Consider the following 17875-nt stretch of genomic DNA (forward strand, 5'->3'; position numbering starts at 1 on the left):
ATTTTGCTGATGACATGAATCTGATTCACCCTGTGAAATCATGAATTGATCATTCGATGCAACCAAACCGGTGCGTAAATCTGAGCAGAATAAAAACGTGCATTCAGTTATGACAGCCTGAAAAACTGTCTTTTGATATTAAAATTTGTCACAGTTTTCTCCCTTTTTTTGTCTCTTTAACTCCACCGTGTCCTCACTGCCATAACGGATAATCTCTCCCTCTCTCGCTCTCTTTTTTTCTGTCCTCATTATGAGAAAATTGTTATAGTTGGCAACAGAATTAACTGCTCGTCTGCTACCGAGAGCTGGAAAGAAAGAAGTGGGTCATATGTTCAAAGAGAGGAGGGGAAGAAGAGAAGAACGCAAAAGCGTTGGTTGGGTAGGATGAAAGCATAGGTAGAGAGGAAGGAGCTAAAGGCTGAGCACTAAACAGGAGGGTGAACAATGGCCATGAGCTGTGAAATTAACCAGATGAATAAATTAGAGCAGGATAGAAAATGAAGCAAAGCGAAGGTGAATGCAAAGGAGTTTTAACTGACAGTAAAAAGGAATTCTTTGCACTTGACATAATCTTATGATTAAATTATTTGAATTTCTTTTTCTGACTGAATGCTTTGATGAGTACACCACGCTGTATACTCATACAATTAGATCATTTGTCTAACACGATTAAAGAAGTGAAAGGCAAAACTTTATAGTTAGCAAGTCAAACGTGTCCCAGGTAGGTCTGTTTTTAACTCCCAGAGCATGAATATGAATAACAAGTTCATGCAAGTGCTGATTCTTTTGTAATAATTACCCACAGAATACATATTCACACAGTGCTGTGATGACAGTCAGCAGCTGCTGGCTCCCTGTAGCGGGCAGGTTGATAATCATGGAAGGAAAAACACAGAAAACCATGTAAGTTGTGAGGTTCAGAAGTGTTGCTGGTTTGATCACTTATAAGGAAATGTTGTCTTCCTGGTTTTCCGAAAGGTGCTGTGTCTCAAATCTGCATAAAGTGTTGAAAATGAGCACGAAATCTCGGGATTACCATCAGGGGATAAACTGAAACGGTTTAATTTAGACCACAAACCAGACTGATACTAAATAATTCTAAACTACTTTAAAAGGTGGTTGGGGATTTCCTTTCCAGGATAAATATTGGGTTTCCTGGTTCCAGTTTAGGGGACTGGGTGCATTTGTTTGCTCCTAGTGCTAAGAAAAGCAGCTGCTGGCTCCTTGTAGCGGGCAGGAAGTGAAAGATCAACAGACTACGGACAGACTAACGCCAAGATAATGATGATTAAATCAGGGGACGCAGAACAAATGATACAATAAGGTACAACCCTGACAAGATGTTTAATGGACTAAATGATTACATGCGCCCTTGAGAAAACCAACAAGATGGGAAAATGTTAGAATTGTTTTAGCCCTGTCTAAAAGTCTGTCAATCTCCAGACTCGCATGTTAAAACTTTTTCTGTTTGCATTCACACAAGCAGCATTTTTCTCTCTTTATTTCTTTTACTTGTGCTACTGCACATTACTGTGGAAGCTCATTTCTGTCACTGAAAAACTCCTGAGCTTGAGTTGGGTGCCTAATGGCCCTTTATCAAAACGAGAGCTGATGTACTAATTCTGGTACTTAGTATCCACCTGTGAACCGTTTTCCTCTAATGTTATCTGCTACACTATAACAACTAGCTCCAAAATACCAAAAAGGATGTGGGTAAAACGCTAACACTCGGAAACTACAGGGTCACATTGTGATGGCTACGTCCATTTTTATATATAGTTTGTGCTTTCCACATTTTTTTTTCCACTGTAAAGGGATTAAAATAAACTAACAGAGCAAATTATACTCTGGAACAGATTAGCTTTCATATAAACACATTAAAGGACACACACGGGATGTTTAAAACTGCTTGGGAACCCTTTTTGAAGTTTGGAAGGTGCGTGCATCTAAGGGAAAATGAAAAAGACCCATTTAATGTTGAGAATCAGCCAGCTGGAGCAGATTGTAGTTTCTGCTCGTTTTCCCACTGCTGTTCAACAAAAAAAATTCAAGAAGCAGTAAAAGAAGAAAATACCAAAAAAAAAAGAATTAAGTGTCTTTAATGATATAGGCTACATTTGTACATTTTCTACAGCAGACTTTCAATGAGACTAACTGCCAATAAGAAAGAGAGAACATTTCACCTGTAACAACTGAAAAACTGGATAAGATGTGAAAAGCTCTGAATTTAAATACTCAGTGTAAATATTCAGCTCAGTATTTTGTCCCATTAAATAATACAAACATTTAATAGCTTGAACAATCAATGTGAAATATAAATTACATTAAAGCACCTTTTCAAGAATGAGGATATTAAAATAAATAATTGGCCTTTCCATATCAAGACAGTACATTTTGATGGTAGTAATGTAAGGCTGTGCAGTCACACTGAATGCTCCCACTCACTGATGTAAAACATACAGTAATGACACAACGTGACTCCAACAACAGCAAATAACTGTGGTTACAATATGAACACCTACGGATGCGTAGCTCCATCAGCAACGACAGAATATTAGTAACTGCTGCGGCATTGTTTCCTTCAGTTCCTTCTTCGAAAAAGAGACCAAATAAAGGACAAAAGTGAGAAGATTGTCACTTAGTCTGCCACCTGGATGAAGCCTTGTTAGAGATGTCGATTCATTTAGCAAGAATAAACCAAATCGCAGTTCCTCACTCAGTCACTCGTCCACACTGGGACACTGATGAAACCCGTCGTCACCCAGTAAAGCTGTCCTACGATGAAGTCGCTAACTGTACACTGTTCATGCACGAGCCTTTCGTTCACGCGCTAACGATTCTACCTAAACCTGGCAAAGCAACAGTCGCGTGATCGGGTGCGGCGACACACACCTTACACTTTGATCCCTCGACACCTGCAGGTCTGCCTGTCAAATGCATGCACACGCACACATATACCCACACGCACGCACAAACACACACCAAGTGAGAAAAGCTTACTGTGAGTATAAAATTGAGGGTAGAGGGTGTTTCAATGGGTACTTCAAAAAGTCACAAGAACATATCAAAGACTGAGGCACAAAGCTGCCTTTTTAAAATCACCAATACAAGTACCAGCAACCGGTGACGGTGGCTCCTGCCTCTACTGCCTTACGGGGTGTAGAAAAATGCATACATCTATGTTACAGTACACGAAGAGGGCTTTAAATGTTTACAGGGCCTCCCAGACACAAATATATTTAATGCTTTGTTTTATTTATACACTGGGAATTTGGTAATCTAAGGAAATTTTAGTGGACATACTATTTGAGAAAAAAAAAAAAAAATCGGACCGCAATTAAAACACTCGTAATTTTTCTTTACATAAAACCCTGTACATGTTAGCATTATCAGTCAATTAAAATTATTATTTTGAAAAAATGTCAGTCAGATAGTTTTAAAAGCTCTTTTTTCTTACAAAACTGTTTTTGTTATCTGTGTGTGCAACAGACACGATATATTCCCAATTGTATTCTGGGATTGGGAGACTAATTCAGTCCGAGTACTGAAGATCTAAGTCCACTGTGCCGTCTGTCACCACTAACCTCACCCTCTTGGGTTTTGTGGCACCCATGGAGTGAGATGTTGTAACAGGTCCATAGTGTGATGTGCCTTGGTGATCCCCAGCGTGGCACTGCTGCTGCATATCCTTCCTGCAGTGCTCGTCGTGACCTTTGAGCCCTGAAAATCCAGCCAGAGAAGCTGGGTTGGAGAGCTGGGGTCCACAGGGCTCGACGACCAGCCGCCCCTGTGTGCCCGAAGGCTCCATCAGGCAGTGGTAGGTGTAGTTTGTTGAGCCCAGTCCTGGGTAGCCTTCAGCACCATCCCTGAGACCCAGGGTCAAAGAATGGTCTCCACTGAAGTTTAGTACGTAAGGAGGACCTTGATAGCCGTAAGGGAACGAGGCTGAGGGGGCTGAGGACTTGTTTGCTGGTGCTGGTGTAGCAGGTGGTGTATTGTGAACCACTTGGGGGCTGTTGTGCTGAGACATGGGCGAAAGAGAAGTGCCAAAACTGAAATCAAAGGGGTCTTGCTGAGTGTAACACGGCTGGTGTTTGTCTGAGGTCGGCGTAGTGGATTTATCCTGTTTCATGCTTTTCTCGTGCGGTGCTGAATAACTGTCGGACATTTTGCTAGGAAAGTAGAACTGCCTCGGCAAGATAGAAAAGTTTTTGTATGCCATGTTGGCTTCGGCACTTTCATGTTTGTCTGATGACATCTTAGCTTTACTATAAGAATGAGAAATTGAGGAGTTGGGTTTATTGAAATGAATGTTGGACCTGTTGGAGGAAGCGAGGTGAACGTCCTTTTCGAACCCCTGAACAGACAAGTTGCCTTTCTGATGACTGTCTGCACTAAAGCAGAACTTTGGACTCTGCTGGGTTTTCTCCATAGCACCTGATTTTGCACCTAGCATTCTGGACGAGACGGTCGGGCTGCCGGCAGCCGTGGTCTCTTTGCAAGGTGCGCTGTACAAGTTCTGACTCTGGTTGCCCCCCTGAAACTTGAGCACCCTGTGAATAACTGTAGAGGTTTTCTCAGGAAAGTTGAATGGATTGTCGGGAGGGTTGGGATTTTTCACAGTGAAGAGCTGAGGAGAGAGGAATTTGTTAGACATTTGAGACGACTGTACGGGCTTTGTTAAGCAGCTCTGGGACACTGCTCTAACTGCGTTTGGCTGATTGCTAGAAAACGACTGGGATTTATTGGGAATGGTCATACGATGGAAGGGACCCTGGGTTTTGAGGTTAGCCTGGGTTTTTGATTGGCTGGTGCTTGGCTTTATGTTCATGGCAGGGTGGGGTAAAGTAACAGGGCTTTGAGTTGTAACCGAAGACGATGACGCACCCATAAAACGAGGCTTACTGGGTGCCATGAAAGACTGATTTTTTAAGTCTTCTTTGGAAAACCTCATTCCCGGATTTTTACTTATAATTCGATCTTTAGCCGCCAAGTCAGGGTTGCCCAGAGCTGAATAACTGAAACTGGTGTTGGGTGGGTTTCTGTCTTTGGAGGTATCCTTTGCTTCACATTCCAGAGGAACTGAGTCACTTTTGGAAGGCATTAGGCCTGGAAAAAACTGCAAATCCTCACTGGTAAAGTTATTTCCAGGACTGGGAGGGCCAAGGTATGGCGTTTCCGTGGTCCACGTGTCGGTAGGGCTGTGAGAGAGGGGACTGCTGAAAGGATCTGTAGGAGGATCCAGGGAACACAGATCTGATGGGGAAGATGGAAGCATGTTCTGTGGCTGGTAATAGCCCTCAAAGTTGAGACACTGAAAGTCAAGAATGTCATCACAGCAGTTTGTGAAGCTGGGCTCGCTGGTAAGCATGTTATCTGCTGTTGCAAATGGAGGAGACTGGGACGGGGGTTGGATGACAGAATTAGAAGAGGCTGTGGGCTTTTCCAAAGTCTGAGATGAACACAAGCCCTCGGAAAGCCGAGAGAGACTGTTATCAATTTGCTGAAGAGTGTGACTAAGGCAAGTGGTGGGTGTTTCGACAGGCCCACACTTGTGTGTTCTGTCCATTTTGTGCCTCTGTTTCCTTCCTCCGCTGATCATCTCTGGCCTTTCAGTGATTCTGTCTGCAGCTACGGATATAACTTCGGTTTTACTGTCGTTGAGGGGCGAGGACAGCGACAGCGGTGATAGGGACAAAGAAAATGGTGGCGGTTCGGTTTTCAGAGAGCTGTTGTTCAGTCTCTCAGAAGATGGGCACTCTTCTTTGAGCTTGCAACAATCGGAAAGTCCTTTTTGTTTACCTAAAACGTGACCCTTCATCTCTGTCTTAATAATGGTCTCTACTTTTAAATCGGGCTGTATGAGCTCCTCTTTACTATCCACCTCCCAAATATCCTCCATCTTCCTACGCAGTTTAATTACCGGTAATGGACAGCCATTTATGTCCAGTTCCGGCTCTTGCTTTTTTTGTGACCCACTTTCAAACAAGCAGGAACTCTTTAAAAAACCTTCTTCGATTTTTGTTTCCAGCGCTGCCGCTGACAGGGCTGTGCTGTCATTTTTCTGACTCTCTGTTTTTTCTAGCAGCTGCTTGACTCCAACCACGGGGTCCCTATCGATTTTCTCTTTGAATTGTACTTCGTTGCTGGCAGACACATCGGGCCCACAGACGTTTTCCCTGTCATTTTCAAGGTCCTTGTCTGATTTTGCACCAGTGTAGAAATTTATAGCTTGCAACTTCTCTCCTCTTTTTTTCAAACGATGCAATCTGCTCTTTGACTTCTTACTAGCTTGCACGTGAGCCTGAGCTGCCTCCATCTCCATGTTTAAAATTGACACCGAGTCCATAATAGCTTTAAAAGGATCGAATGCCACCAACTCATCTCCCTTTTCTGCTTTTAATGCCATGTTTTCCAACCCTGCACTTTGCATCTCCCATACTTTCCCTCTTCTCCTCTTAAGCCGAATTTTAAAAAAGTCTGGCTTTATGTCTTCCAAACCACTTTGTTCCAGGGTCATCAATTTCCCCTGATTTCTACTTTGAAATTCATCTGAAGTCGGACTTTCGGCTACATCCTCAACACGCTCGCTCTCTAGTGTCTGTGCTTTACCGGCGTCATCCTCATCCAGCCTCTCTAATTTACACTTTCGAGCGTTCCTCATTAAATGACCACGCTGAGCTTCAGCAGGTCTCGAGCGAAGGACCCTGTTAAAAGAGGAGTGTCTTCTGGGGGCTAACCGCTGCATTTCTGTCCTCCTAACTCTGACTTTATTCTCTCTTTTCACTTTGCTACTCTCCCCTGAAGACGGGGCGAGGTCCTGCCTCAGCACTGCAGACGATTTCAACTCTGTAACATTTTTAGAAACCTGATCTAAGGCAGAGTTTAGACTTTGTTCAGAATCTAGTGCCGAACTGCGAAATGTACGTTTCTTCAGAGGTATATTGGACTGCGCGTGCACTTGTGCATTGGTGTCTGGATTAGTCGTGGTTTTAGCCGAAATCAGTGACTTGTGAGGTAGTGGGTTGAGGCAGGTGGCCGGTGGGTCATTGTGCCTCTGTGGCAACTTAGGCTCCACACTCTCCTGACTCAACTCCGTCTTAACTGTAGCTGTAATGTCTTTGCTTAAGTGTCCCTTGGTGCTTGGCTTATCTGCTGCTTTTCTTTTCACTGCTCTGGGCCTTATCTTTCGTCTTCTAATAATCCTCCTCTGCACTGAACGCCGGAACCTGCCTCCATTTATTTCAGTTTGTTCTGATTCCTCCTCGGCACTCTCCTTGGAGGCCCAGGTAGAAAACCGTCGTCCCACATTACCTCCCTTTAATCTCCCATCTATTAATGATTTATCTTTTCTTAAAACATCAGATAGCAGAACCTTTGCCTGTTTTATAACAATATCATCTTCATGCCTACTTACTGGCTGCGTACTCAAACTCATTTGTCCTGATCCTTCCTGCGTGCAAACCCCCTTGGCTGTATTTTTAACATCCTGGACATTATTTTGACATTTGCTGGAAACCATTTTGCAATCAGACCTTTTCACTTCTTCTAGGTTTCTGTTACTTTTACTGTCTCTCTGCCCTTCTGTTTTGCCTTTTAAAAAATCCGTCTGTTCGTTTGTTATAAAATCTTTGTCATCTACCGAAGCCGTTTGTATTTCACTAAATTTCTCGCTTCTCTTTTTCTCGCTGTGGGATAAGTCGCCCGTGCTCTCGCTCGAATGCCGTTTCCTTACACTGGTTTGATCTGGAGACTTGAAAGACATTTCCCTCACCCCTCTGTTACCGTCAGCTGTGCAGACCTCTGAACTTCTCGCCTGCCTCTGCTGAAATCTGGATGCTCGTTTTTCTGTTGCTGGGCCTGGGCGCTGGCTCTGCATCCTCCTTCCTCTAACCTCCACCCTTACTTTCCTGTCTTCACAGCTTTCTCCAAGTTCCAAACTTTGTGACACCGATAACCTCGTTAGATTGACTGTAAGATATTGCTTCAGAGATATTAGCGGATTGTCTCCAGTGTTCTTCAATCCATCCGTGTTACTCGTGGATAAAGCTCTGATAGTCTTGCGCTCAGTTTGCTCGGCAGCAGGATTTTGAGCCGTGGTGATGACGCTGGTTTCGATGGCGCCGCGGTTTTGACTTTCTGTGATTGCAGTTTCGACATTCTCTTGTTTTATTGCACTGCAGATTTTGTCGCCCTCATCCGGGTGACAAACAGTTGTAGTGTTAGTTGTGTTACTGGACTTCGTCTGGTGTGCGAGTGTGGTGCGAACACTGCTTTTTGTTCTTGAAGAGGTCCTCATGTGAACGGGCTTCCTGCCCACCACTTTTGCAAACCTCCCATTAAGGCCTGCGCCTCTTACCGCAGATCTGCTTTTCTGACATGCTGACATGGAGGAATTCAGAGTAAAGGGCTTCAAGTTCACCGCACTGCTGTTGCTTTCTTCCCCAGTCATGTTCAGTCCCCTTGGCCTGTTATCTTGTGGCCTCACTTCCTCGAGTTGCAGCAGCAGTGCCCTTTCTTTGCTTTTTGGATCCTTACAATTGAGTAAAAAATCCAAAGAGTGGCGCCGCACTCTGACTCTAAGGTCCTTTAGTGTAACCTGGGATAAAAGCGGAACCGTTCGCCGCTGTTTGGCTGTAGAGGAGGACTTTAGTGGGTGCTTTCCTGATCGTCTTTGCTTCTCCTGTCTCCACTTCTTTGTCTGACTCAGTTTTCTGTTCTTCAAGGCATTTCTTCTCATCTGCTGAGTGAATGAGTTCCTTGAGGGGATGGCTTTGAAAGAGAGACAGCAACAAAGAAGCAAATTAACTTTTTGGTTTCTACACAAAACCCATTGTTCTGCTTTTCTGCCCTGTGAACAACTTCATGTGCAGAGTCTGGTCTATAGTGTAAATCAAACTTGTGAAGACAACAACTGTAAATTGCATCAAGACGTTGAAGCATTTTCTTTTTTTTTTTTTTAAAAAGAAGAAGGAAACAAAGCATGTTTACTCTGAAACAGTGGAACACATAACAGTTTGTTTCTAACAGGAGATAAAATTACATTTTTTCTGTTATCAACCCACTTAAAAATCTAAATAATGGACGTCAAACGTAAGGTCCGGGCACCAGAATCCCCCCAACAAAGACTCCAATACGCTCACTGGATAGCTTTGGAAAATGTGAAGGGCATGAATTGTTGGACTTAAATGTGTTTTACAGCTTTTTCTGCTGATAAAGACCTCCCTGTGGCTAATCATACTCCACAACTGTAATTAAGTAATAGATAAACAATCGCATAACAAAAACAGTTCCTGTTTCTCACTACTTACAATAGGTCCACGTACAAAAGGATATTTTCTGTGAACAGAAGCTGTGTGTTTTATAATTACAGGACACTCTAGGCAATGAGCTACCAGAATTTCTTTTGTAATTTTACACATTTATTTCTTAAAATTTAAGCCCAAAGCTGAAAGATTTCTTTCGTCTACTACATAAGCATTTCTATAGCATTTATATATGAACAAACCTAAAAAAAACCAAACAACAAACAGTGGTTCCCTAGAAGTTCTTTAAAGGACAAATAGATAATATAAACTGAGAAAAGAGGCGGGTTAGGGTTGTTGTCCTTTGGTAGGGGACCAGTTTAAGGGATTGTTTTCTTGACTATAAAGCCCGTTACACAAGAATAACCGCCACTCTTTGCCTGCCCACAGGCTCCCATGAGAAAGGTCTGCAAAAGAAGATCAAGTGAGAGGCCCTCAGAGCTGCAGGAAAAAACTTTCATTAGATTTACTCCTCCTAGGCAGATTTCATTGAGCAAGGGCTCACTTTCAGACATCTTGGGTAGAGCTCAACTAAACTGGGTGAGGTTGAGCTTTGAAAAGGTTGAACTTGATTCATACGACAAGAAAAAATGAGAGCTTTATAGCAAAAATGAATGATGAAAAGTAATTTAGTAAGTTCATCCTGATTACCATCTTTTCATGATTGCTGGAAGCCAAAAATGTCATTTGAATTAAAATCCTCTTAAAATCCGAGTCTAATCACAACTAAAGCTCCATTGTTATTAATCATCGACACAGATTATTGAATAACTTTTGATAAATATAAATATTTTAATGAGGATCCATTTGTGAGTGGTCCCTCATAATGTTTATGTTGGCTGTCCCCGAGGAAGATCCCATCTAATTATTCTAAACCCCACATAATAAATCCTTTATTTATATGATTGCATAAGCATGCATATGCTACCTAAAGCAAACAGATAAGAACAAAAGGATATTAAAACATCTGGATTTATTTAGTTTATTTATTTAGTAGAATAAGTAAACAAGTTTGGAGATTTTAATATAATATAATAACACAGATATTTAATAGTAGACCCTTTTTAAGGCATAATATTTTACAGGTTATGGATAATTGCACTGCCACTGTTGAACGTATACTTTAAACAGAGCAATAATTTTAATCTGAACAGTGTAGTCACGGCAGAATTTAAGCTGTACCAGGTATTATTGCAGGGCTTGTATTAATGTAGTCTTTACTTTACAATATAAAGGACTTCGAAGCAACTGTCTCTGTGATTTGGAGCTATATAAATAAAACTGGATAGGATTTAATAAAAAAAAATTTGGCAAAAACTCTGTTTATTTGTGTGTTTTCACACTAACATCAGGGTTTTTCCTGAGTGGCCTTGAGCACGAAAGGACTGCATATAGTTTAGGTATTTTGTTATCTTACTCAATAAAAATCTATGGATTTTCCCTTTATGTGCAATCCCTCTGATTGTGCTTTGGGGAAAGCCCAAAAGCTCTTTAGTAAGAAAATCCCAAACTGGTTACCTTTAAAGATTCCCGAGTGTATTCCTGGTGTTATTGGCCTTGTAGAAAAGTGACCTCTCTCTCTGTGATGACGAAGATATCGCTCTCTCAGGCGGTACTTTTGGCCCACGGGGTCCTTTGTTTCCTCGATTTCAGGCTGTTTCCCTCTGTGCTTGAAGTGACCCTCTCCATTCCTAAAGAAGAGTTAAAAAAAAGATTAAAAGTTCAGAGTTTTCATCTCTTAGATGAATAAAATCTGTTGAGAAAAAAAAAAAAAGACTTTGATAAAGACCACGTCTGATCAGATAATGGACGTACCTCTCACAGGTGCAGCATTCACACATTTCATTGCCTTCACCAAAAAAGCTGGCTCCATAGTAACACGTGATCTCTTCCCCAGGTGCTATGGGTCGAATCACCTCAACACAAGCGATATTCTTCTCACCGGGGACGAACTGGGCGGGTGAAAAAGAAGGAAAAAAAAAAACAAAAAAAAAACCAGACAAAGACAAAGGTTGGATGGCCCGTGGGAAACAACAACAACAAAGCAGTCAGGAGGCAGAAGGCAGGTCTAAATCTGCACTTAAAATAAAACATTTGGCATGAAAATAACATGTTATAATTTCAACTTGAAGTGTTTTAGTGAATTATTATTGCAGATTACCTTGCAGTTTGGCTTGCAGTCTTCAGTGCAACGGGACAAAGAAAAAGAAAGATAAATAAGGTCACTAATAAAATCACACCAGTGAATGAAAAACTCAACATTTTGCTAATCTACTGGTTTAGATTGGATTTATTTTCACTAAAGAAATAAAGAGATAGCCCTCTGATGGAAAAAAATGACCCAGTTTTTACTAGGCCTTTGGCATAATTGCAGTTAGGATAAGATATGCTTTGTTTTCTTTAAAATATGGAGCTGAAACATTAAACAGACCTACAACAGAACACCTCAAATACAAAATATATCAACACAAATAAAATGTGACAAAACAAAACAGCTCAACAAGGTTCAAAAAACAAACAACATGCAAAAGAAAAGCTCTAAATCTAAATGAAATACAATCAGATGCTTAAAAAAAAAAAGCTTGATATAATATAATATGACAAAGTGGCTTGAAAAGTAAAAGAGTTCAAATTCAATAGAGCAAAAAGAAACAGCAGTGAAAACAAGCACAGCATATGTCATGTCACATTAAAGTGGTTCACTATAACAGGATGTGAAGTGTTGAGACAACACAGGGCCGAAATAAACTCAGACAATTTACTCTCTGCTAGACAGATGTTTTGTGTAATAAAGAGTTATTGCATGAGGTATGAAAGACCTCCTGAATCTTTATTACTGTGCACCAACATGTCATCTGCTAACATGATTTTCTCGCTCTTGTAACTAGAAAGTCAATAAATCATATGAGGAAACCTATAATTTCTCACTATAATTATGATGACGACACAGACATGGGTGCAAAACATTGACCGCTATCCCTGTGTCACTGCAGTGCAAACCGAGTTCAGGATAAATCTGTTTTGGTGCACTCTATGAATTATATACATTCATCAGCTTGAGTAAGGAACCGAAAGTCGGCCTATTATGCTCATTTCCAGCTCCATATTTAGCACAGGTTTGCATGATTTATTTATTTATTTTTATTCATAATTATTCATATTTATTCATCTATTATTAAGCTTTGGTAAAGCCCCTCAGTTCCTCTTCTGTTTTAGTTTCCATTTTCCTCTTTTTAAGCCAACATCTTCCGATTGCCTGCTCATCGCAAGCACGAGGGTCAAGATAGTTCCTGTTTTTATCATAACAGAAGCAAAGAGCAGAAACGTATCTGAAACAGAGCATTCAGAGCAGCCTGAAGCCTCAGCTTTCGGCCCACAGAGTTAACTGTACGCACACCAGCCTCAGCATTTCCAATGTGAGCAATCAAACTTTAAATAAAGGGTTGCTCAATGACAGCTAAAATCATAATCAGTTAATTTGGTCACCATGGAGAACTTTTTAAACACATTTTTAAACACAGACTACAAAAAAATACACAAAAAAGCATTTAAATTCTCTTTTTTTTTTTTTTTAAAAAGGAAAGAAACTTGCCTTTCTATTGAAGTTAATTTCCCCAAACCTTCATCATAATAAATCAAAGTGAAATGATCTGAACCTGAAATCCTATTTGAGATCTCTGAATTTTAAAAGGACTGCTTGCACACTATCTGAAACTCTGGCATGGTCAATGTAAATCAGTATCAATCACTGTAACAGCACACATATAGGGAGAAACACAGTAGGCCCACTTTAAGAGTAACTACAGTGTAATACTGAAGGCATGGCCTAGATTTCCATTAAGATGCATATATATGTGTACAACCACTAGTCTCGAAGGTAAACACACTCACCGTGGTTAATGAAAGCTGCAGGCCCGAGCCAGAGCTGAGCGCAGCGTTTGCGTGTGGAATACATCACGCTGAAGTCATTGACTCCCGCCCTCAGCACGGCACTGTCAGCAGGACTCAGCTCTGCTATGCAGCCCAGCAGGACCTCCACCCGCTCTCCTACAAACCTGCAGAGGAACAATTCAGGCATCACATTTTCAGTTGTAAAAAACAACACCATACAGGACGCAGTGCTGCTGCAGTGGCAGCTCGTGATGCTGCTGCGTGTGAATACCAGTGCCTAGTTGAGGTTATCTTGGCTCCGTTGGTCTCTGAGGAGTATCTGTCACAGGACTCTATCTTGACACCGCTATCCAACAGGAAGGCACTGAGGTAGCGATAAACCTGCAAACATCACACACGGTCTTTGATTGTGATGTTACACTCGAGTGACAAATCCAAGTATCGGTGATAAACACATACACACATAGACAATAAAGTCAAATGATAACAAACATTTTTGTTTTATGCATACATGTTGTCTCAGCAGCTCCTGTCGATGGCTCCCCAAAGCATTAAAGTAGTCACCAGCCAGCTCGCCCACCGTTAGAGCCTCAAACGTAGCGTTGAAGTCGTGCGTACGCTGAAACCTCAAAAGCGTCTCTTTGAGGTTACCCCAACGTCGGATCTCTGGTGGGGGGCTGCACAAAGAGAGAGGGACAGATATAAGAAGAGTCTAAGAAGCTTCCTTTTAACACTGAATTTTAGATATAGCATCCAAATATATTTTTGAACCAACAACTTTAGGAAAAAAAATAAAAAAGAAAATAAAAAGAAAATCACACAAAAAACACCCAAATCAGCTCACAGTTAAAAATATTTGGACTAAATGTTCCACAGTTCTGTTCTTATAAGCTACAATAACAATTAATAAATATCTGTGCATCTTTCTCAGAAATCTAACCTTCCTTCACTTCTGTATTTAATACGGATGCACCAAAACATGCACAACAGGTGCACACAGGGTTTTTCCACGGCCCTCTGGGAGGTCGCTGCACCCATAAGTATGACTGGTCAGGATGTAGATGGGACAAAGAGTTTACGTTACCTTATTTAATAAAAGCCAATCCATTTTTCGGTTCTTATATTATTTTCAATTATTCATTTTAAAGTGGATTTAAATACATTTCATGCAGGAAAAACACCACCCAGAATTTTACAAACACTTAACAAACTCATTCATTAAAACGGCTTTAAAATAAGCGGTTGTCAAACTACTCATGAAAAATCTTGGAAAATGAACGGCAGTTTACTGATGCTGCTGCGTACACCTTCATTAAAGTAAAATTCAGGTTTTTCTTTTTAATGACTTTCTCTAATGACTGCTGAGGTGTGAGCTTTTATTCGGACACTCATCGTTATTATATATTAACTTTCACTGAACGTCCAGGTTTTGCAGTTGGCCTGAAGTGTCACTGCATTAAAGCATAATCAGAACCACCTGGTATTCTTAAAGTTTTATAGAGCTCAGGGGCCGCTTTAATAGGAATGCATGGATTGCGAAATTCTGGACTGATGATTAACCTTCAAGTGCCCAAAGAAAGTTAATTTAGAACTCAAACTGCACATTTCTGTGTGCTGTAGTGATATTTCTAATGATAAAAACATTTCCAATTTACTTTAACAAAATGTAAAGCTTTCTTTTTTTCACTCCACCTTTCAAATAACAGGAATTAGCCGACTGGTGTTGGGAGGATAATAGAAAGTTATACAGAGTAATTTATGACCCTGGAAATGTATGTATTTTTATAAAATTACAGGCTCTCATTTTATTTTCCACTTCTAATCACGACATTGTAATGGTCTGCAGTCAACCATGACTAACAGAACTAGAGCAGCACCATTTACTGCTGCGGAGGCCTTGAGGCAGACACTTGAACACCTGAAGTAAAACAGCTCAACTGACAGAAATTAGTTGGCAAAAGTGACATAAATAATTTGAATGTTTCTGCGCAAACACACACACATCAAAACAACATACGTATTAAGATTTTGTTTTAAACAGAACCCTGGAAGTAACAAAGGCTGAAGAAAAAGCCTGATTAGGAAAATTTCACTGTAAGTTGCTGTTGATGAAGGCGTCACCGGTTCATCTAATATTACTATTTATTACACAACAATATGGACACACATAAGTAAAGGCATTGGTGGATTTAACAAGATCTGCTACATGTAAAGGAAACAGTATGATAACCACAAGCAGAGCCATTATTGCTCTATTCCTGTATAAAGTATGAGTCATGACTCCGCTTTGTCATTTCAGACGCTAAAATAGCTCGGCTGTTTGAGCGTTTAAATAACAGTTTGAGTCAATATTGTTTTTCTGTTAATAATATTTCTTTATTGTTATTAATTCCCCCTTTGTGTTGGGGCAACAAACACTGACATTCTAAATAATAACTGACATGCTTTAAAGTCTTTTCAGCTCTTTGCTCATTTTTTTTTTAACATTTTCCCAGCACAAAACTGATGTAACGCAACACAATCGGCTGTTGACACAAAGAAATATTAATGAAATGTTGAAATTGAGCGTAATCTGATATCCACATGTGGGTTTTGTTCCTACATCCTCATAACATCATTATAACAGTCTTTTTTTTCTCAAGTTGCAAAGCTATGACATCACAACAATGTGATTGGTCAGGTGCAAAGCTAAAACCGGACCAATATTATTTTGATGATGCACAAAAAACACCAGTACGGGATATCAGATACACCTTACGTGAGAGCTCATGTTATGGTTTCTCTTTCACCCTCACATTTATTTATTTTTATATTTCACTATAAAATGAAATTCACCCCTTAACCCTATTGTGGGATTATTAATTTAGATCAGTTGCTTTCTTCTGCCTTTGTATTTTTTCCACCCAACCAAAAATCTAAGAAATCAAGCCTTAAAAAAAGCCAGCGAAACAGCAGTGATCACACTCTTTCCAGCCATACCATAGCACTGGGTAGTCACTGGACTCCATGATTGCTGTATTGTGTGTCAGATTACCTGATGTTCATTTTGTGGGTGCTGAAGCCCAGCAGAGGGTCCAGCACCAAGCGGGTGGCCAGGTCATCCGTCTCACACAGCTCCTTCACACTCATTCTAGTGCTTCCGTCCATCGCCTCCCACCATCAGCATGCTGAAACCACAGGCATCAAAGTAACGCTGTGACAGCAGCAGCAGCAACAACAACAACAAACCACAATCACCTACGAGTTTTGCATTTCTGCACATCACACAACACCTGCATTAAATTTCTCACCGGTGCCCTGATATCTGCGTATATAACCGGTCTGCTGCTGGGTTGCATCATGTTGAAGAACAGTAGATAAAATCGTTGCGTGAGAAAGGAATGTGGCTGTGTTTCTACGGGCTTCCACAGTCCATTAGCTTAGCAGGGTAAATATGTTATCAGCTGCGGGACGGAGGGAGCTAGCGCTATGGCCTGCAGCTACAGTAACGGGATTGCATCGCAGCGCTGATGAAAGCCAGCGCATCGATGCATGCTTGACACACTTATGCGGGCTTTCCAAACCTACCTGGGAGTCTTTTGTAGTCAACGAAAGTATCGTCAGGTTGACCGTTTAGCAGCAAGCCGCTCACTCGCTCTGCTCCGGCTCTCGCTCTGCTGGCTGGGGCAAAGTTAGCCTAGCAGCAGCAGCGAAGCCCGCTAGCTCTCTGCCGCCTCGCTGGCTCTCCCCGAAGATGGAGTCTCCTCGTCGCTTATGGAATTTTACTGCTCCTTCACGACTCCGGGTCCCAGCCGAAATTTTAAAAGGGGGACAAATGCACAACACCGGGGAACGATTGAGACACGAAATGTGTGTGTTTTGTAGCCGCTAACTAGCTTTTACAGGCTCGTCTAGTAGCAAAAGTTGATGATGAGCGACGTCCAATGCAACCGAACTAGCTGTTAGCCACGCCCCTTGCGCTGCGCCATTCGCTTAGGTCAAGGTCAATTTTACAAATCAAACCAGAGGGCTTTGTTTTAAGCTCTGTGATTGGTCAGGCCTTTTTATGGGCGGAGCCGATCCATACCCTGGGTTTACTACGACGTGCAGAGGGGAGTGTTTTCTTGTACAGCGGCCTCTGCCTCTATTTGGCTGCTGGAAAGCATTTCACACAATCACACTGTTAGTACACAGTCAGAATGCGCTCATCAGCAGCGACACTAAAACCTGCCTGAAACCCTCCTGCACTGTTAATTACACTAAAGCTCACAGTGAGGAACTCCGTGCATTAGGTTAATGCTTCAGGATTGAAATTTTGCTATTTAAACACTTTATATTTGCTTAACCTTTAAATAATTTATTTTAAGTTTTAATTACTGAGATGACAAATTTAAGGGCCAAGCTTTAGATTGTATTACGTCATAATAAAAACAAACAATAAGCCATTCTACTTTTGCAGGACATTTTCTGTCCGACCCACGAAAATTGAGAATAATCCCTGCGCAAAGTACATAATACACACATAATACATTTGTCCTGTAAATTACTCTTGTCCTGGGACAAACTGTAAGCCTCTGGGTTGGAAAGGTGATTCCAAAATATTATTTAAAATACAAAATAGCTCATGAGAACGGCCCAAAATAGTATTTTTCTTTTCTTTGCCATAGCCTTCTGATAAGCATGTCTAATAGACTAGTTAA

The 17875-nt window shown here is 41.2% G+C and overlaps 1 protein-coding gene across 1 annotated transcript; it reads right to left on the reverse strand.

The window, feature by feature from the left end:
* Positions 1 to 2083: 2083 nt before the first annotated feature.
* On the reverse strand, positions 2084 to 17163 carry kmt5c (lysine methyltransferase 5C). Its single transcript, XM_026164164.2, has 9 exons — positions 16764 to 17163; positions 16231 to 16363; positions 13708 to 13873; positions 13468 to 13577; positions 13197 to 13360; positions 11467 to 11486; positions 11121 to 11257; positions 10824 to 10996; positions 2084 to 8772 (listed from the first exon to the last, which is right to left on the reverse strand). Exons 2-9 carry the CDS (start codon positions 16341 to 16343, stop codon positions 3533 to 3535), a joined length of 6123 nt encoding a protein of 2040 aa, XP_026019949.1. The 5' UTR covers positions 16344 to 16363; positions 16764 to 17163; the 3' UTR covers positions 2084 to 3532.
* Between the last annotated feature and the right edge of the window lie 712 nt (positions 17164 to 17875).

The sequence above is a fragment of the Astatotilapia calliptera genome, chromosome 4, assembly GCF_964374335.1.
Source record: "Astatotilapia calliptera chromosome 4, fAstCal68.1, whole genome shotgun sequence".
Taxonomy (NCBI): domain Eukaryota; kingdom Metazoa; phylum Chordata; class Actinopteri; order Cichliformes; family Cichlidae; genus Astatotilapia; species Astatotilapia calliptera.